Here is a 21634-nt window from a genome sequence, read left to right as displayed (position 1 = left end):
AGAAGCTGAGCAATAAACATCTAATGAATAGCTTATGGCAAGTTTATTCTCAGAACCTATGTTAACTGTGTTGGCACAGATCAACATTACCATTTATCACTAAATTCTGAAAATTTAAAAACTGTAGCTATCACTTATACATGCTAGTCATTCTCAATGTACATTACATATGAGTAGTTTTATAGCATTTTAGGATACTTGCAACCTAAATCAATGTGTTAGTCATAATGAATACATTCACTTCCAGAAGAGGGTGTATTAGGGAATTAAACCATTCTTTGATATTTTTTAGTTTATAATAATCTTTGTCTTTTAAAAGACATAAAGGAAATCATTGTCATGGGTTATTATTAAAGGAATTCCTTAAGGTAGTCGTATTTGAGGGAGTCATCTGCAATATATATTGAGTTGTGTTCTGTAGGGACAGACCACTTGGCTTTCTTCCCAAAGTGAAGTCTTCAAATTAATCTATGGAAATAATGAAAGAAAGTATAACACTTTGGTGGGGCCCATAATCATCAGTGTTGTGCAAAGCTGCGAGCTTAACTCTACTATGCACGTTGTATGGCTGTGCCACAAGTGTGTACTCAACATGGGCTGAATTTACTTGTATGTACTTACTCATAGCCCTATTTCTTTCTCCATCAACATAGTGCCTAAAGAGATTTCTACAAAAATACAGCAGTGTTATATTCTGATTTGCAGCCATTAATGATAATGGATTTATACTTACTTTATTTTTAATCAAATAAAAGTGGCCATTTATGTAAAACACTAAATATATAATTTATAGGTTCCCCATTACTATACAAATAGCATCTTAATGTGAAATCCAAAGTTCATAGTACTCTGAAAAGTGATGTATTGTGTACCCACATCCTCCATTGGGGAACTTGAGTCTTGCCCTTTCAACATCTGGAGAGATCAAACAACAGCTCATCTGGCAAGAATGAGAATTTATGTGGCAGAATAGGCAAGGGATTGGGACAAGCAAGATCACAGATGCCCAAATAGTTCTCCTCACCAGTGAGCTCTTGCCCTGGTCAGATGGCCAGTGTGTTGGAGAGATTGGAGGTCTCAGGATTCCATTCTTGCATGTCCACGGTGGTTTATTTTTGTTTAGCTGGGTGCATACATGAAGTGTTAGTTGCAACACTCCCTCTAGAACTTTCTTCTCTGTAATTTTCCACTTACTGGCTGACCTACCTGAATTTATTTGTTAAATTTACTAAATGTCTGACTAGCCATAAGCTGCAGAAAACCAACCAGGGAACTGAAATGAATAGGAAGAAAACACCCTCGCTCATTTTCCTTTCTGACAGTTTAACAGATGCAAAAGCATTTACATTACTTTCCCATTTAGGCAGTTAACTTCTGAGCGGTTCTTAAACACCAGGGACCTCTAGCTAGAACAGCCACCTTGGTCAGCAATCCAACATTTAGGCAGATAGTATATTATTTAGGTAGTGGGAATATAAGCGATTTTTATATTGCGTATGTGATTTAGTATGTTCTGTGCCAGTTTTATTTCAGATTTAATTCTGGGACATGCCACGCTACGTAGTCCTTTTGGATTTCTGCAACTGTTGCGCTTGGAGCCATGCTCCTGCTGCAGAATTCCAACAGGAGCAAACATATGGGGGTTCTTCCGTCCTTGGCTTGCCCCACCATTTGTTCCATGTTTTAAACCAACTGGTGCTGTACCCAGTGGAGTACATCTGTTACAGTTTATTACTAGAAATTTGCAATTCATTTCCGTTTGCTGAAATAATTATAATATTCATGGCCAAGAGTACTGCATTAAGCAATTGCAAAAGAGAGTAGGCAAAATTTTGCTAAAGTGTATGTGCGATTCAGGACCTCCTGCCCAGTTTGGGTGATTTGGGCACTCAACAGCCTATCACCAATGAGTCAGATGTGCTCTGACGTTTGAGTTTGATCATCTTGAGAAATTAAAGTAGCAACTGAGATGCTGTAAGTGACATCCCTTATGTGAATGTCCCTGCTCTGTTTTAATTAAGAATGAAATAAATTAGCATAAACCACCACTGAATGCATTTGGTTGCCACATCCTGCCTGAGGTACTCAGCTGGGGAACACCCAGAAATGGAGCAGAGTCTTTGCTGCTGGAATTGCAGAGGCACATCTGATTACACCCTCTAACTCTTCCTGAAAGTCAACAGCATGTAGGCTGCTAACTAGTCTATACCTTTTTGAATGCTGTAACCTGCTTTTTTTGTCTCTTTGTGCTTCAGGCAAGCTGGGAGTTACTCTGTTGGGTTATGTTGTTATTTGCAGATGGAATTTTCAAGTAGGTGAGATTTCTGTTTTGTGGGGAAAATAGATTACTGATCAGTCCAGAGTAAGCATTAAATAGTTCATTAGAAAGTGACCCCTTTGCATTTAAAAAAAAAAAAAAAGTCCCCATAGACATCAACACAATAAAATCTTAATACAACAGATTACTTTTTTGTCATTATCACCCACTCAAGCAGACTTTTAAAATAAGGAAGTATCCTAATATAATATTCATAACCCCATCATACTTATCATGTTCAGTCTCCTTTTCTATAAGTCAGTCTCACACATCTTTGACGTATAGTAACGAAATAAGCACAGCCTATTCAGAACTATAGTGCTAAAGTCAAGTTTTTTTAAAGGAAAACTTACAAAAACAATTCCAGGAGTTACAACCAACAATATGGCTGTTTTGGTTCTCCATCACACACCTAAGTCTGGATCTGTCACTTGCATGCTGTTCACACTCACCCCTTGAATTAAACGAGGTCAGTTTTGCTACGGAAACCTGTTATTTGCCCGATTTGAAAAAGAGCTTGGGCTCCAAAAAGCTGATTTAATTTTTCGAGTTGCACTAGTGTAATGGAAGACATTACGAACTTCATTCTGCCTGTGTGGTCAGGTCATCACTGTCACTTAGAAGTACAGCTGTATTCCCAACATTTGTCTGTGTCCTTGCAAATAAAAGCATTGTAAGAGAAATGGAGTTAACTCATCAGCTCACGAGGCGTAGAAGCAGGTTCCTGTGAAGGGGAAGTTGGAATTTATACTGAAATGACGAGACATCCAGAAATAACCCAGATCCTTTAAAATATTTTTGCTTGTTTTGTTTTACAACTGTTACTTGGAGTGATATAATGAAGCAGAATTGTGCGTCTATATGCCGTACATAACAAACATCCAGGAATGGAAACCATTATCATGGCCACTAAATATAATTCTGTTTTCTAGCAGTCCTAGAAATGTCTTTAAATACTCAAAATGTAAGTGGTGTGGACAATACAAATCTAAACAAATTCGTATAAAGTTGGGCTGTAATATTGAGTAATTGTGTTATGTTTTTGCATAGCACTGTAAATAAGTGTGTGAGGTGTGATTTAAGAGGCTTTGAACTTTTTTTGAAATTTTATCTATATTTTAATATTTTCTGTTCTCTTTCTACAGAACATTCTGGCTTTAAATCCCCGAAAACAGACGCATGCAACTCTTCATTCAACTGCAGCAAAGAAACAAGTCAAGAAGCAATGGAAAAGGAATTCTGACAAAAGCTGTTCAGTAAGTGAATGTTTATTATTGCATCTGGAACACGCAATGAATCATTAAGGCTGAAATCTGAGTTGTATGAGAAATTCAAATTTGAGTTTTCTGTGTTGTTCAGTAGCTGAATTTGGCTCCTAGTTCTGTTCCTGTAGATACAAAGTTACTTTGTGATCAGCTCTTTACTTTTCAGAAGCCAGTACATGCCATACCTTTTCTGTTTTTGGTTATTTAGTAAGTCTTTGATGCAACTTTTTCCCCTTGTGTTATGGGGTCTGATCCATCTCAGGTGTCAAGTGGTGTCACAGCTGGCTCACCACCTCCGGAGCCTTGCAGAGCCAGTCGCTCTCCCTGGGTAGCCAGCCTCAGCTGCCACTTCTGTACCCTGCAGGGCTGCGGCCCACTTCCTCCTTTGCTTTCTGTTTTCCAAGAGTAACGCTGGGTAGAGGAGCACTTTGTTATCCTTTCTGAGGCTTTTAAAGGTAATTTTATTTCAGTACAGAAATAGGGGAACCCATCGCGTGTGCCTATTTTATATACTTTCGTATGTATATATAAAGCTACCTATATATGTACTGTATATACATGATCATATGTATATACATTATATATAAATACGTAAAGCTTAGATTAAAACATGGCTCTGGATTTTAAGTTTTGTGCGTTGTATTTTTCAGGAAATAGGTGGCTTTAGAATAATTATTTTTTCATTATAAACTGTCTATTCTTCAGTCTTTCTGCCATTGGAGATCATCATTTTCTCCCTAGGTATTTAGATTCCCAGTCTCAGTGTGATATTTGACTAATCCTATCAGACTTTGTTGTCTCTTTGATCTCTCATCTGATTAGAAGGTTTGTAGTGTTTTTACTGTCTTCCTACAGATTCTCTTAGATAATCCTCTAAATTCAGAAGTCTTTTAGGTAGAGTACTACTTCTTCATCTATAAACTATTTCCCTTATGGGTACAGTGTTATTGTGTCTTTTCATAGTGTTATCGAAACGTCTTCTTCCACTAAGTGGGAAAATTCAGGTTTGATAGTTGGTGTTCATTTATTATTTAAAAAAAACCCCAAACAACAAAACACAAACCAAAACAAAAAACCCGCAAAGTTCCTCAGTTTCTCAAAATTATGAAATCCAGTATAAGCAACAAATATTTGCTGGGTGGAGCAACTCGGGGTATCCTAGAATTTCAACCATACTCTAGTATAGTTTCCTGTTTTGTGGCATTGATTATAAGAATCTCTCTCTTACTGTAGCTAATATTCCTATTTTCTTATTTTATTTATTGGCTTAGATAATGTTGTAATAACTGGAAACTAATGTACGTGAAAAGCTTCTGTTTGTGAACAGAGATGATTATTTTGGGATGTCTGATGTAGTTATTGCCCACAACTGACTGTTCCTGCTGCACTGATAGTTGAGCTGCTCAGCAAGCGGCTCCTGGTCAGCTGCAGTTTACATCATTATGTTTTCAGGTGACCTGTAATCAATACTGGGCTGTAAACTCCTCTGTTTTCAGAAACTGTTTGTTAGGAAGCTCAGGTATCTATTCAGCAGGGCAACTAGGTATCTGTGTAGTAACCTGATTAGCTGTTCCAATGTAAATTATCCTAGTTAGTTAAACTTCAAACTGTAGCATACACCTATATATCTTCCTAACGGGTATGTTAACACACATTTTCTAAAGCTTCTAGGCTTTAAGATCACTCTTGATTATCTCTGAGCTTTCCCCCATATCAGCCTTGTTTGATTTTTGTATTCAGTTTATTCATAAAATGTTTGATATTTGAAGGTTTTGCTGTTAACTGTGAAAGTGCGTAGCTTTCTAGAAATTGTCTCTCTTCTTGTGTTCCTGCTCTTAGCTGTGTGTGCGTACCTCCTGGTGTCTCAAATGTTCGTGGATCCCCAAGGCCTGAGCTTCGTGGGCTGCCCAAAAGGGCACCGATTTTTAGTTCATCGCTAGCTTGCGTGCCTTGGCTGGGTTATCATTTGAAAGAAATTCTTAATGTTGTCAAATATTGCAGGGTGATGTTTTGGCATAGGTTTACAATCTAATAAACAACTTGGTTTTATAGTTCTGCATTACTGCTTGGAGATCCTTGCAGTTATTAGGACCCTGCACTGACAGAGATTTGCTCACGTGTTGCAGCTTACAGGGATAAAGATCAGCAAATAGGTGTATCTGTACATGTACACACCTTCATCACAGGTAGTTCTTATACTGTATATTATGAATTATTTGGTAGAAATGTCACATTATTTAGTTTGCAAGTCATGATAAGAAATGTAAAATGCTTGAAGAAACTGTAAAGGGGTGGTCCTTATTTTGGGGCCAGTAATGGTCCTAGTTTTTAGAACTGTCAAACTTTTCTTTACTCAGAAATATGTAGCTTACTTTTACTGTGTAAGATTTACCACACAGCTTACTATTCTGGCAGAAAAAGCCCTACAAAACTGAAAAAATCAAACCTAAACATTTGTCTGATATCCCATTACCTAAAAGGCATTAGGAAAAAATGAGAGACTTTTTACATTCTCCAGATCGTTGTTGTTGAGTGGTTTTAATAAACAAAGAAAACAAAACGATAGAATCCTTTCCTAGCCTTCTTAAAATAAGAAAGCTAACGTAGGAAAGGATACATTGACCACAATTTTCTGTTATGGTCTAAAAAGCCATTGGCAGTACGTTTAGGCCTGCTAATGAACAGATCAAGCTCTATTTGAAGTCCATAGGAAGTATATTTGTTTGCATTTCCTTAAAATCTGAATTTGGCTTTTAGCTTTGGATTCTTTTAAAGCTGTACTGATGCTGCCTTTGCAGAATTACTGTTGGAGGGAAGGTGGGAGTATGAAAATACAAAACTAATTAAATTAACAGCCCTCAAAACTCTGAACAAAAGCTGCATCTGCTGAGGCATGTACACAGTGACTTTGTAATGTCTAATACACTTCCAGATGGCAGACTTACATATTTCCTTAGAATAATTACACGAGTGAAATTTTAACTCCTAGCCTGCTCTGAGACACTTTGGGTTGCCCATTAAATGAGTTATGAAGAGGAAACTGAGTGTCAGTATCTTTCCTCAACATTGGAAAAGAATTCTCCTAAAGAAGGGTTCAATTACGCTTTCAAAAGTGCTGTTGTTTATTTACTGTTTTAGCAACCAAATTTTGTTGTAAAAATGATTTATAGCGGTAGGTGCAAGATCAGTCAGCTTTCCTTCAGAAATTTTAACTCGGAGGTTTAGATCAGAGTAGGTAAACCTCTTTATTGCTGACTCACCCTCAGTAACAGGGCTAAACCTAAGCATTAACACTCTAGTTTCTTCTGAGTCATGCTGAAAGGTGGTATAAACAGATGCCGCTAGTCTGTCTGGGGAAACAAAGGTTTCTGTTGGTCAGAAGAAATTAAAAGCAGAAGAGTTTTGAGATGGCTATACTAATAGTAAATTTTGGAGAAGGAAACAAAATTTAGATCATATTAGGTCATCAATTTACAGATAAAACTAAAGCGAAGAAATGAACTGTGGATGCTGTGAGGACTTGCTTTGATTTCGGGGTTTTCCTAGGTAGTTCAGGGTTGTTGAGACATCTGATTTATGTTTTTGTTGATGGTTTCCAATTCTCTATAATTCCATTTCTGTATGTATTCTATGCTTGCTGACATTTAAATCACGAACTAGATGGGCACACATTGTGTGCATTTGCGTTACACCCAGCACGCTGAATTCCTTGCTTTATGAGTAGGGTTTCTAAGCATTATGGGACAAGTTCTGCTTTTACCTTGTACACGTGCAAGTTTGTTGTTTTAACGAAATTCACCTCTGCAATTTTTATAAATTCATTTGTCACTGGAGAATTCAGTGAGATATTCTAGTCCAGCGTTTTATTGTAATGAAACCTTGGATAGGTGAGAAGATGATATAAACCCACCTATGTATTCAGACTTTCTTCACTTGCTACATTTAGAAATAATAGTAATAATTGCTCCAGATGGAAGAGTTGGAAGTATATCAACAAGACAAGAAAGGTAAAAAAGAAATGGGGTTTAAATTGGTTTGTAGTTAATTGCCATAGCCTGTAACAGTATTGATTTTCTGGCAGTAGTAGCGTTGTTCTTTGTCCTTACATTTGCTAAGCCTGGTCAGCATTGTGCAACAAGAGCCTCTCTTCCTTGAACAAAATAATTTTTAAGCTCAGTTGTTTTTTGCAGGGGCATCACTTTTGGGCAAGAGTCTTTAACTGTTTTATAGTTCTTTCTAGCCATTAGAGAGAACCAAATTCTTCACCTTGTCTTTCTCTGTGCAACATTAAGGTGCAGCTACCAGATTGTGCTAATGGTGGAGAGCGAGATCTGCAATTCATTGCAAGATGTAACAGATCATGTTGCTCTTTAAATTCAGAGGACAAGGTTGCTCCCTTAAAACAGCAGTAATAAGAGTTTGCTAAAACTTCAAACTGCTTTTTACTTTGCTAGTATTTCTGTGGCTGTCATTGCTCTATATGAACATCTGTAAAAAGGAATTATTTAAAAAAAAGGTTTGTAAAGGCCTCTTAGAGTGCAAATGTTCAAGCTTGCATAGAAAAACCTGTAAATAAGATGATTCTTACTTAGCTGTAATCAGTTTGTTACTGTAAGTATTGTCTTCCAATGAAATAGGAAAATGCCACATGTTTTTTGTGCCCAATCCTGTATCACAGTTACAGAATAATCAAGTTAGCAGTTCACAAATAACTGATGGGTTGAAGCAGAAATAGCGCAAATTGCAAACAAGTATATATGAAACCAGTTCACCCAAGGCCTGAAATCAGGAACCTTAATGAGTAAATGCTTTTTCAGTGAATAATTTGGCCATTTCTAGACACATATTGATGAAAGACTATATATTTATAAATAAAAAATAATCCCAAATATTGTAAAATAGAGAACATTCATTAAAGAAAATCAACTCAATTATCTTTATAATCTAAATGTATAGTTTACCTTTGCAAATATTTATTTTTGTCTTCATTGCATATGAATATGCAAGTTTAGCTCTTTTCTGAATGAATATACAATGGCAGATGTCTCTCTAATCGCTGCTCTATTCAAACATTAATTGGTAGAACATATGTAGAATTCTACTAGTCTGAATAGGTATAGGATAGCAGCAGTCTTTTTAATCACATCACTATTCAACCACTAATTGGTGTGATGATTAAGGGACATTAGAGGGAGCACTTTGACATCTGATTCTTTGAACTGATGTCTGCTCAGGCTGCACTGTATTCATCATGGCCAGACTGATTTCTTAAATAAAACGCTCTGATTCCCAAATGTGGAAAATATTGCATTAGGATCTATTGAGGTGATTAGGGAATTTGAGAATGATTCTTTTATTTAACTAGTGATTGACTGTATATGCACAAACTATTCATATGAATAATACATGGGTTACTGAGTATCAGAAAGAGCTGAGAAGTAACATCAAGAGATTTTCTCTTTTCTCATAGTGTCAATAATTAAATATTAATACACATTTTAAAATGTACAAGTTTAATCATTTAGCAGTCAAATTCCTACTCATGCATTTTTTAGATTAACTAATTACTCTGCATTTTCTCGTATCGATACCATATGCTGGCATTTCTAACCATTTTACTGGAATAAAGTGGTTTACGTGTTTATATATGATGTCACTTATACTTGCTCTAAGAAACACATGTTATAATTATTGAATTTTCTGTTTTATTTTAGTTTCAGTGTCTAAGGTATTTTCATTAGAATATCTCAATAGCTCATAACTTACCAGACTGCTACAAATTAGTGCTTTTACACACATTTTCTGTGTATCAAATTGTAAGTATTAGCTGATGGCAAGTTATGCCAAATCCTTTTTTAGTCCTCTGCAAAAGGTTCCTTCTTACCTTGTGGCTCTCCTGGAGTGCTGTGCAAAACCACCTCTGACCTCTTAACTTTCTCTGTTCAGAGTTCTTCAGGTTTGGTGTTCTTCAGATTTGATGTTGGATGATTCCCCTTCTTATAGAGCATCACTCACCAAATATTTTTAGTTCCAGGTGTATTTCTGATCTTAACCATTTAAAAACTCAAGTGTCTCAGAGTTGCAAATTATTTGATTTTACACATACATATATGACAAAAAGAAAAATGCTTGTCTGCTGCAAATGCTGAATTCTAGGTGAGTCTGATCAACTTATTGCCCTTCATTAAAGCTGAGCAGATCAGAGAGTAGAGATAGGACCAGAAGCAATCTTCACTGTTAACTTTCATCTGCTTAGCCTCATATTCTTTTAGATGTGAATTTCTGTATGTGCACTTTCCTGTGGTTATTGGATGGAGATAAAGATGCCTTCTTGTGTTGGTGTATTGGAAAACAAAACAAATAACAAGAAGACTAGCTTATCTTTTTTCAGCCCCTCTATTCCCACTTCTTTCTTTTGTAAAACATTGCCTATACTGAAACATGCTGCTCTTTTGCTCTTTCCTTTCCTATCTTAGACTTTTTTCTTGTATAGTGAAAGCCCCATCTCCATTCTGTTTAGAAATCTATAAAATTAAAAATGATCACAAGCTTTAGGTTGAGAAATTGTAAGTGCTTGAACATGATTTCTTGGAGAGAACTGTGCCATTGTTAGCCTGTTAGTAATTACTCACTCCAGATTTATTTATATTGTCGAAGTGCTGGAAGACATCTGCTTGCTAGAAGTAAAAGGAGCTGAGAGACCAATTTTAGTGTGAAGGAAGTAGTATAGCTTGTTGAATGCTGTATTTTAAGCAGGGCTGGTAGCACTGTCCAATATTAAGTTGCGCTGAAGTGTTCATTACAAGACCCTGCTTGTAGTTTGTCTGCAACTTTGCCATATATTTGGACAAAAATTTTCCGAGTACGAGTCCATCAATTCTTTTATGCATATTAAAAAAATCAGTCATATAGGCATATCAAGAAATCACTTGATGTATGAATGAACCGGTCTGGCAGAAAAGCTTGGTTTTGATCTTTTAACCAATCCTGATAGCATTATATTTAAAAAAACACTAGCATCCTCATGCTTTGAAGCAAGGATGTGTAACAGGCTGGGGATTGAAAAAGCATGTTGGCACAGCAGAACTGTCCAGAAACTTTGAAAACTTCATCTTGACCAGTTTGTGTTGTGTTTTTATCACAATGCACAGTCCTCAGGTGGAGAGCAGTTAACTGCCTCGTCACTCACTGCTCCTTTGCTTACAATATTCAGTATTTTTTGCTTACAGTAGTGTCCTGGTTTCAGGAACCCTTAAATTTTTGTTGGTGCATCTCAGGAATGATTTGAGACTTTCATAACGATTTCTTTGTTGTTTTATAAACTGATACATTGCTTGAATATAGTGTTAGAAAATAAACGTAGTATCCCATCCTAGTATTGATATCAGAAATAAAGTTTTTGGGATTCTTCAGTCTGCAAAGATTCTAGGTACTCCTTGGTACAAGAACCTTCCTTATAGCATGTGTGCTTCATATTGGTGAAATGGGAACTGGTGGGTGGTCCAGTCTATAGAGCTGTGGTCTTGCCATGTCGAAGCATATTCCATCTTAGTCTTTCTGGGTGTGTGCCTGTTCCAGCAGTTCCAGCTGTCTTCAGAAAGCTACATGTATGTGTTTTCTGCAGTCACTTCTTCCATTTCCAATCAGCCCTGTTTCTTCAGCAAGCATCTGGAACAATCGCTCAGCAAAACTTTAAGTTCCCCTCTAATACTGAAAACAGGACAACAATCTACTGTTGCTTAATTGCTAGCGAAAGTGGAAGAGATTTTCTTCTATAGAGCTAAAGAACCTACCACATGCGTTCCATTTGAAAATTGTCAAGTTGTAATTCATGTCTTTTTGATTTTTTCCTTTCAAAAAATAAGTTGAAGATTTTTTGCTCGTGTAGCACGTGAGAGGAATGTTATTAACATTGCTAAATCGAGTAAACAAATCAAGAAGCATCCAAATGACTACCTCTATAGTTGCCTTAAAGGATATGCACTATTCAGGAAAGGCAAACATAAAGGTAAAGCATTTTTTGTTAATAATGCAACAGATGGTAAAAAGATAGCAAGGGTAAAACCGAACCTTTATGGATCAAAATCACTTTAGGGAGGGGCAGTAAACTTGTTTCTAGTGTGCTAAGACTATGCTATAGAGTCTCCACACAGTTGGTTTAAATTTGGCTATGGCTGTAAATAGAAATGAATCTGATAATAGAATCATAAAAATGTTGGTTTGAGAGGGATAGTGAGACAATTTCTGGATTGGGACAGAATGAAATATAGCTAGACATTTCTTGACAGATATTTGTAAAATCCACTTCTAAAGACATATGCTGTTGGAGAATTCTCATTCTTGTTAGTGTTTAATCAATGCAACAGCAAGTTTTTCCTACAATGTATTATATTTCATTTGTTGAAGATCAAATTGTCGTCTTGTCCTTCTCCTCCTACTTGCAGAACAATTGATGATTGTTCCCTTTTGGTATAAAATCTGTTATATTAGAAGATTCCTGTTAGATATCCTTCCAGTTCTCTATTTTCGTCCAACTCTTCTTTGCTGGTCATGTTCTCTGAAACTGTTATTTTGTTGCTCTTCTTTGGATTTTCATTTTCTGCATCTTTTTCTAATCGTGATGATGAAAAATTACACATTTTTTCAGCTGGGACCTAGCTAGCACCAAGTAGAATGAAATAATTTCTTTGCCTCACACACTGAACTATCCCACAATGTGCCGTTCCTTCTGCAAGAGCATTGGATTGTCTTGTAGTCAATTTAAGGCCTAAATTCTGACCCTTCAATTTGGCTTGATTTTTAAATTCTTATCTTGCCTTTTAAAATGTTTAATATCTCCTCCTTCCCTGTTCCCTGTATTCCACTAAACATGATGTTGGTAGAAACCTTTACTACATTTTTCTTTTGCAGCTGTCCAGTTCACTGGGGTCCTGGGTGAATCATGAAGCATCTTGATTCAGGTCCTTTTCCAGTGATAGAAAACAAGCTAGGGGTTGTTTTTCAGCAAGTTATGCACTCACTAGATTTTTTTTTTTTGTCTAGACTACATTTTTAATTGGCTTATGAAAATATGGTGTGGAATACTTATAAGAAAAGTTTACTTGAGATTTGTCACATCTACCACTTATTCATGAGACCATTCATCATCTTAAGGACAGAAAATCAGATTCATTTAACTTTGTTTTTTAAATGCTCATGTTGGCTTTTTTAATATCACATTATCATTTTTAATAAAAGTACTCCATTTTCTCTGCTGGGGGCTATAATTACTGTTTCCACTCCCTTTTTTTTTAAAGGGAAACATTATGTTTGTCTGTTTTGACCTTTTGGAACCCCAAGCCCTCAGAGTCTTTGGGAGCAATTGATAGTAGTCCATGGATTGCTTCAGTTAGTTCCTTGGTGACTCAGTGATACATGAACTGCATCTGTCTGATAAAAAAAATAATTCCCAAACCTCTTTTTTCCATACTCAAACCTGCAATCCCAAGTTCTTGCTAAAAATAATACTTTTAGTAACAGTTATGGCTGTACCATGCTATCTTCATAAAGAGAGCAGGGAAGGCTGTGACTAATTCAATTCACTCTGCATCATTTGTTATTTGTCTCCTTTCCTGTATGTAACCTGTACTTCTCTTTATTTTCTTCTTACTTCTCATGTATATAGAACCTTTTTCTTATTATTTTTTTTCTTTTCCTTGCTAATTGAAATTTGTTTGGTGCCTTAGCTTTCTGATTTTATTCCTACAATGCTTGTGCTGTTCATTTATACTTAGAAATTTATATACTTAGGTATGTGTCATAGTTTCCCTGCTTTTATGATTTTGATTTCCAGGCCATGGGGGAGACGGGGAGACATGGTATGATCATAAAGGTCTGTAATGTAAGTGTCTTTTTTTTTTTTTTTTTTGCTTTGCTCAGGAATAGTTTCCCTTTGTGCATTTCTGTCAGGGTTTGTCCTCTCTCCTGCTTTCCTTTACTGATCAGTATATCTTTCAGGAGACATACCAACCTGATCCCTGTGTCTATTGAAATGATATTTTCTGAAGTTCACTGTCCTCATTCTGTTACCCTCACAACTTTCTATACTTGGAATTGATTGTAATGCTATTAGAGAGGTAAGTCATTGTAAGACACTTTGACTTTCTATATACAGCCTGGAAAACCACAGATCCTGATAATGGTAGGGCGCAGGTATTCTTTGATGTGATAACTGGCAAACTTTGTTAGTAACAGTCATTACATCAGAAACACTAACATAAAATTTTAAATAGTATCGATTTACTAATTCAGGTTCGGATCTCTGAACTGAACTAAACAGCTCAAAGACATGAATTTTGAGGAGATTGTTATTAATTCAAATATACAAAAATTATTTGGAATGTGTATCCCAGCTTGTAAAGAAGAGTTTTAGACTGAACTGGAAAACAACTTCAAAAAGAATATTAAGAGTATGAGGATAACCCACAAGGAATTGAAAAAAAATGGGATTGATGGGCAAAGCAGGAAGTACAGAGGGAAAAGTGAGAACTTTCAAAAGTCAAGTTGAGTCACACCTGGTGGAAGAAATTAAAACAAATAGTAAAAGGTTATTCAGCTATATAAAACAAATAGTAAAAGGTTCTTAAGCTATCTAAATTAAAAGAAATAAAAGAACAAGGAAAGCCAGTCTGAAGATAGGATTAAACATCGTTGGTATTGTCTGAAATCTTTGTAAATCGTTGTCCTAGTTTTAGTAAAATGGGAGTAAAAGAAGAGGTGGCTAATGGGCAGCCAAGTGCAGAAGTGGAGATTACCCCAGACAGGCCAGAAGGAAAACTTGGCGGGTTTCATCTCTGAAGTCAAAGGGACAGAAAAATGTCCATAAAAGTATCACAGAAAAATTGACATGTGAAATTACAGGCCTAAGAGTAAAGCAAGCTGTATGCTATGGTACTTGATTAAAGAATAGCCGATGCAGTTTCTGTATGTTAAAAGATGGAGAATTGATGGGCAACTATAACTCTGATAGTCTCATATCAGCAGCATGCAAAACTTTGAAAACAAATTTTGAAGCAAAGATTTATTAAACGCATTACGGTAAATATAAGATGGAATAAAACATCTTGGGCTTTATTGTTAGGGGATAGATCGTGACACACTGACAAGGTTGTGAGGTGGTGGTTTTTTTTTTTTTAAATTTGTAATGAAGTATCATCTGCTTAGATTGGAATGGTAACATGGATAAGGGACTGGCTAGAAAGCAAATGAGAGTGAGTAGTGCTTAAAAAAGAGCTTCCGGGCTTTGAGCAGAGCTTATTGAAGGATCAGTCTTCAGATTCATACCATTTAATATTTTCATTAATGAGTTTGACATAAATATTAGGAGCATGTTACAAGAAAGTCGACAGGCACTGTCAATACAGAAGGAACTAGAACATCATAAAGAACTGTGTGACGCTGAAGTTTAGAATAAAAAAAAAAGATAAGAATAAATTTAATAGTGCAATTAGGAGGCTGTACAGCCAAGGGCTGAGGATAAGAATGACTAGGAGCTTAATGGTTGGAATTAAGAGAGACGATGATTTAGAAATACCAGCTGGTCAGAGGGTGATGGTTCCATAACTGGATGAGAAAATCTGAATGTAAACTGAATGTGAAAGCAAGAGTTGTCACATCCAGTCTCCTATATACTTTAATGTTTTGGACCATAGGTGTCTGACATAGCATGCTCAGTTATTCGATAGAATTTCTGTGCCAATTGCTACCTGTTGAAAGGGGATATTCATAGTATGTAGAATAAATTACTCTTAAATCACTTCAGATACCGTAGTGACGAGTGTCATTGAAATGTTCATGGGGAAAAATAGTTCTGCCTTCAAGTAAGGTTTTGAATAGTGTGCAGTAAGGCTACACACTAAGCAGAAATGTTGAAAGGCTATCGATTAGGTGAGCACTCTGTTCTGTCTTCGGAGTCAGGCAGCGCTTCCGTGTAAAATAGCGTATGATCATAGCATTAAAACTGGTGTTTTGCTGCATGTGCGTGAAGGGGCCAAATCAAGTTTTCAAACAGCAAACCTTTTTTAGGCATTTTTGAATTTAAGTGCTTGACTTCTCAATTGCCTGTGTGTGTTTTATGGTGGCCTGTATCATCTATGGGTTCTGCTGTGTTCTCCAACCAACTCTACGTACCCTTACTTCGGCCCTTAATTTCTACAAACATTACTGTGGAAATGAGGTTCATAAACTGGGATTATGTACCTGAATATTAGTTCCTGTCCTTTGTTTACCTATGATGTGGATCATTTGAGGTTTCTCTTTACTACGTAACAATTTGTAGCTGACAGATGTAGACTGATGCTGTTAAATATCTTTTTAAGGTATGTGCTCTGATGTGTGTTCTTTTCACTTGCTACTGATACTCTGCTATGCAGACATCAAATTGCTTTGAGGCTGATTTAGCTATATAAAAAATTTCCAGGTAATAACAGTGATTTTGATGCCTGTTAGAAAGATACGTGTTAATGGAACATTTTCTCCATCCTGTAGGGCTTCATCACACGTTGGTCCTTAGCTAAATTGTGTAGTTATCTTTTGCTTTAGCGTTTCTATTTCTTGACTCCCCTTCCAGGCCTCCTGCTATCCTTAAAGTTTTAGTCCCTTGGATAAGCATTATTTCCATCCCAAAATTAAAAAGACTTTTCTTTCTCAGAAGTTGCCACTGGCTGTTGGAAGGAGTCTTTTATTGCTGTGGAATAAAAAAGGACTGTCAGGGAAACTGGCTTAGTATCTGTCCTCTTGAAACTCAGTCTAACTGGTGTTGAATCATCAATACTTTGTAAAGTATGGACTTAATGAGCATTTGTTTCTAACTTTTGAAGATTGAGCCCAGCAAACTTTTGTTTTAAAAGAAAAGCGGGGTGGGAGGGAGGCTTTGCTTTCACTTTTGTCACATCTGAAGTCATTAGAAATAATAGATATTGAAAATCTTTTAAGATTGGATCTGTAAGCTTTAGGAACAAACTTCATTTCCTTTATAATCCCACTGCATTTTTTACAATGCTTGGACCATTTTTGCTATCCTGTACAATCTGGAGGCTATTACTAACTTTTCTTTAGTGTAAAGCTTTCAGAAGCAACTTTGCAAGAACGTAAGAAGTCAATGAATCTCAGCTATTAATGCATACACAGTAACTATTTAAGAGTTGGGTGAATTTAACACAATTTTAATTGCATAAGAAATATTATTTACATTCTATTTCTCAAAGATTGTAACAGTAGTAGTATTAGTGAACAGGAATAACATATCAGCTGCGTGTGTTTTAACAGAGTACCTGAGAGACAAGAGAGCAGCGTGCATCAGAGTATGTGTCCGTTTCTTGTGCTGGAAGAGTAGTCCTGCTGTTGGAGCTTTCTCTGGAGTTTTTCTTTCTCATTTATATTTTTCTCTGCATTTATTTGCTAGTGAACGGACAAACAATGCGAGAAGGATCTTGCATATATTTGTAGCAATAAGTCTGAAAAGCTCTGTTGCCACCAGGGCTCTAGAAAAGCTGTGGAGAGGTACAGGGTGTTGCTAGGCAACACCACATGGCCACAGATAATATTTTTCTTTTAATTTATTTATTCTTCAGTTTGAGTGTGTCCTGCTTGGAGCCATTTGGGTAATAGTTAAGCAAGCACATAGAAATCAGAGAGCTGCAGGAGTGGAATAAAGGAATGCAATATAAAAAACTAAGAAAGGAAAAACCATGACACGTAATAAAACAGACCAAGAGACATGAAATAATTAGTAACGACTAGGGGAAAAAAATAAACAAGTGTGGGGAAACAGAACAGGAGAGGAAAAAAACCCAAGTAATGAAGAAAGAAAAAAAAATAGAAAAGGAAAGATAGGGCACTATTGAAAAAAAAATTAAAAATTGAAAGCTCAAACAGTGTATACACAAGGGAAACAGGGAAACTGCTGCATAAGAATAACAATTAAAATTGGAGATAAAAATGGCTTCGAGAAGAAAAAGGAGAAATTTGGTAATAAGGTTAAAAGAATAATGATTTTTGTTTCTTTTTGCTTTGCAGCCACCCTGCTCTTTCCTATTGCTCTGTTTGCACATATGCAATAGTAGTAGTGACATTCAGGAGCTGGGGACTGATTAATAAGTCCAATATGATTTCCAGAGAGGAAAAATAATTTAAAGTAAGAGTTTCAGAGTTATTTGGAAAATATTCAGTGTGTATGTTTGAAAATAGCATTTTCAAAACTAGGTTATTGCATTTTATTGTAAAATGTGGATGATTATACTAAGGGTACTAGGTTAAGCTCTGGTTGCAGGGAGGGAGTGGGTCGTTCATACTCTCCAAGTTAAACATGTTAAGCAGGGGCAGGTCTGTCCTGTGCAGTGTTCTGGGAACTAAAAGCCCTTCACTTGCAATAGTTGGAGCCACTTCTAGACTTGCGAGTAGCATAGCCATGTGAGGAAAATGCTGTGACAGAGCCAGCCCTGCTGAGAGACCCAATTTCTTAGCTCAGGAACTGTACTACCTAGCCCAAATATCTTGAGGAGCACAGTTTGTGGGACCTGAACTAGACTCCTCCAAAGAGTGCTAAGCCTAGCTCATACCAAGGAGCCTCGCATCACACTTCTCTTCTGGTGAATCTTGGCTCCATATGTCCCTGCTTGCTTGGGAATTGCTGGAAAGGTGCTTGCCTAGTACTTTGGAGCATGCTTGTATTGCTCACCTCATCTTGAACACAGGAATTTTTAAGAGACTGACAAGAAGGGGAATACAGCAGTCTGAGCTGTCTGAAGGCAGGCCAGAAGGTTTTGGGAGAAGAAAGCTATTCAGGTTGAGACTTGAAAGCTTCCAAAGGAGTAAAAACCTTACAAAGACGACAATAAATGGGACACAGAACTAGAAGAGTGCATAGTGCCATGCTGAGGTATTGGGCTGTTAGATGCTCTTCCCTCTAAGGTGGTAAATGGAACTGAGACCTGAGGCTATATATTTATCCTGGATGTTGTTTTCAAGCTGTATGTGAATAAACAGCGTTACAGCAGCATTCTCCTAATGCTCTTTCTAATGTTCACTGTGAAAAGAACTTTTGAATGCCCTGCTGACAAATGTAGCTACACATAAACCCTGTTCATTTCTGTGTATAGGAAAGTTCTTGTTCATGTCATTGCTTACAGAAAAGAAACTGATACCATTTATTCCCTTAAATTTGTATTGGGAGATTCTCAAGCTTATTAAACATGCATGGTATCTTATTCAAAGAAGATTATACTTATTTGAGCAGTTTTTCCTCAGTTATGATTATGTCTATGTGTCTGTAAATAGATGACACAACAGATGGTGATAACTTCGTAGGATCTGCAACCATTGTAATAGCCCCATACCTCTGATTTTCTGAATATTTTTTGAGAGGGAAAAAATATTTTACAGCAACAGTGTTTGTACTGTCCTACTTTGTTTTTCTGCCCTGCCCGCCCCGAGACTTGACTTTCCGCCTCCTTAGCAATGAGTGTAAGCTTTCATTTCGACTAACTTGGCTTGATGCATGATATTTAAAGATATGTAATTATGTTGACTGTTACACAGTTTTGGCTCTTAGTAAACCAGTTTTGTGGTTCTTTGTGCATTCTTATACATGCTTTCCAGTATCATGGTTTGTTTTTTTTTTTTTTTTTCTTCCATTTGTTTCTTCTGACTTTATATATAATATATTACAGAGTCTGAGGTCACTGTGTTACTGTATGTGGACCCTATAGTGTTACAATAAGGTTTTAGATACCAGTCAGTGATGAGCATAGTAAAGAATGCATATAAATATAGTAGTCTTTTCACAAATTTTTTTTCTTTATGGTATTTTGAAAAAAAATTAAAAAAAAAAAAGAAAAAGAAAGGTTTCCTCTGATTTAGCTATTTTAGATGGTAATTACTATAAAACGTATTTAAATGCTTGGCCTCCCTGAACATCTCAGTACGAGGACATGTCTTTTGAATCTCAAAGAAAATGGAAATAGAGGAGAAATTGCAACCTAGTTATTTTTCAGAGATATGTGAATTGTCAACTCACATGTCTTCTGATGACATGTCCTGCTATCATCCTCATTCAGAGTCAACATGTAGTGTAAAACATAAAAGGTGAGGTAACATTTTGTTGGTGTTTGCATATGGCATTCATAGTTTATGAATGAGCTTCAGATTATTTTAAGTCAAATCATTCTTCAGTTTTTTGTGAGGAATGATAGTGATGGAAAATCTGATACAAAGTGCCAGCGTGTAACACAACTGCACCAGGGTCTAGATACAAGGGTTGTGCTCTACTGGCTGCAGCCTTTTTCCTAATTCTTATTCTTTTGAGTTGGGTAGATGTTTCTCAAGCAAACTTAATATTTCCAGTTATTCCTCTGGGGAAATCTAGTCTCAATTTCATATTTGGCTTTGTCTGTGGTAAGTACCCTCAACTGTCACATGAGGAAATTTGTTTCATTGCTAAGTCATCTCTTATGCTGTAATACTGTTTTTCAAATAACATGGTGATCCAGAACAGAAGGACATGTACTCTTTTCTTGGTAATTCACCAAGTCAGAGGATGAGATCTTAATAGTATTTTTTGTGGAATTGTTTCAGTTTTTTGCAAAGAAGATTTGGAGGAAGGATGCTCCTTTATGAGGACGTGGCCAGTGAGCATAGTGACATATAACCACGTATGGTTATGTCAAGAAATATCAGAGGCACTGAAGTATTTTTCATGCAGAGCTATCACTGTTTTCTTCTACTTAGCTAAGCAGAAGATGGGATTTTCCCCACCCCTCCTGCAGGACAGAAACATTGGGTTGCTTGGAGCCCAGAAGTCATAGATCCTACAGTGTTCTCTGTACATCTAGTTCCTTGGTACTGTCACCAGTTCCTCAGCTCTTGACTTTGTATTTAGCATCTTTTCAGGCTCTTTCCAGGGGACTTAAAGACTATTTAAGTCTAAGTCTTTTTTATGTTGGAGAGAATTAGGAGTATACAATTTAGTAAGTAGTTCATGGAGTGTGGTTTAGCTGGTGCATGTGTGTCTATAGATGTCAATAGAAAGACATGATCTGTAAGAAGGACCTTGGTAGGACCTTGCTGTTCCGGTTTAACCCCAGCTGGGAACTAAGCACCACACAGCTGCTAGCTCACTCCCTCCACCCAGTGGGGTGGGGGGAGAGAATTGGAAGGGTAAAAGTGAGAAAACTCGTGGTTGAGATAAAGACAGTTTAATAGGTAAAGCAAAAGCCGCACATGCAAGCAAAGCAAAACAAGGAATTCATTCCCTACTTCCCATCGTCAGTCAGGTGTTCAGCCATCTCCGGGAAAGCAGGGCTCCATCATGTGTAACAGTTACTTGGGAAGACAAGTCACCATAACTCTGTCACCTCTTCATTCTTCTTCCCCCAGCTTTTTATAGCTGAGCATGATGTCATATGGTGTGGAATATCCCTTTGGTCAGTTGGGGTCAACTGTCCCAGCTGTGTCCCCTCCCAACTCATGGTGCACCTCCAGCTGCTTGCTGGTGGGGTGGTGTGAGAAGGAGAAAAGGCCTTGACTCTGTGTAAGCACTGCTCAGCAGTAACTGAAACATCCTTGTAGTATCAACACTGTTTCCAGCACAAATCCAAAACATGGCCCCATACTAGCTACTAGAAAGAAAATTAACTCTGTCCCAGCCAATACCAGCACACTTGACTAGTCAGTTCTTATAGTTATTTGGGAAAGAAGCTTATGTAAAATCATGGGAAATAGCTTAGGCAGATTAGCTTCTGCAGAATTGGTTGGGAAAATTATGTCCTGTTGTGTTATGTTTTTCTAATATTGAGGCAGCTACAGGGAGCTGTAGTGCACGGTGGACACAAAACTATGAAAGAAAATGTTTTCCATGAAAAAAATGCATGAAAAATAAGAGGGATCCTGTAAGTTGGTACTCTCAAATATGTGGGGTTAATTCCTTAAATTCTTGGTCATTCGGCTTCTAAAAAAGCAGGGGCTTTTGGGTATGTGTTTTTTCTTATGCTCTTTGTTGAAGGTCAAGAACATAATC

The 21634-nt window shown here is 36.8% G+C and overlaps 1 protein-coding gene across 9 annotated transcripts in view; it reads left to right on the top strand.

The window, feature by feature from the left end:
• The window catches only part of DPYD (dihydropyrimidine dehydrogenase), a 362954-nt gene that overhangs the window by 17354 nt on the left and 323966 nt on the right, over positions 1-21634 (top strand). For 8 of the 9 annotated variants that reach the window (XM_087733357.1, XM_087733360.1, XM_087733362.1 and 5 more), the window contains one exon: positions 3463-3573. In XM_087733357.1, the coding sequence (XP_087589483.1) occupies positions 3463-3573 (111 nt within the window). Of the gene's footprint in view, positions 1-2255; positions 2312-3462; positions 3574-21634 lie in introns of those variants that run through there. The other variant, XM_087733366.1, reaches the window with a different exon arrangement.

This window comes from Nipponia nippon, unplaced genomic scaffold (assembly GCF_047370975.1).
Source record: "Nipponia nippon isolate SJK-2023a ecotype South Korea unplaced genomic scaffold, ASM4737097v1 scaffold_5, whole genome shotgun sequence".
Taxonomy (NCBI): domain Eukaryota; kingdom Metazoa; phylum Chordata; class Aves; order Pelecaniformes; family Threskiornithidae; genus Nipponia; species Nipponia nippon.
Note: the sequence above shows the minus strand (reverse complement) of the source record. Positions and strands in the feature narration are given on the sequence as shown.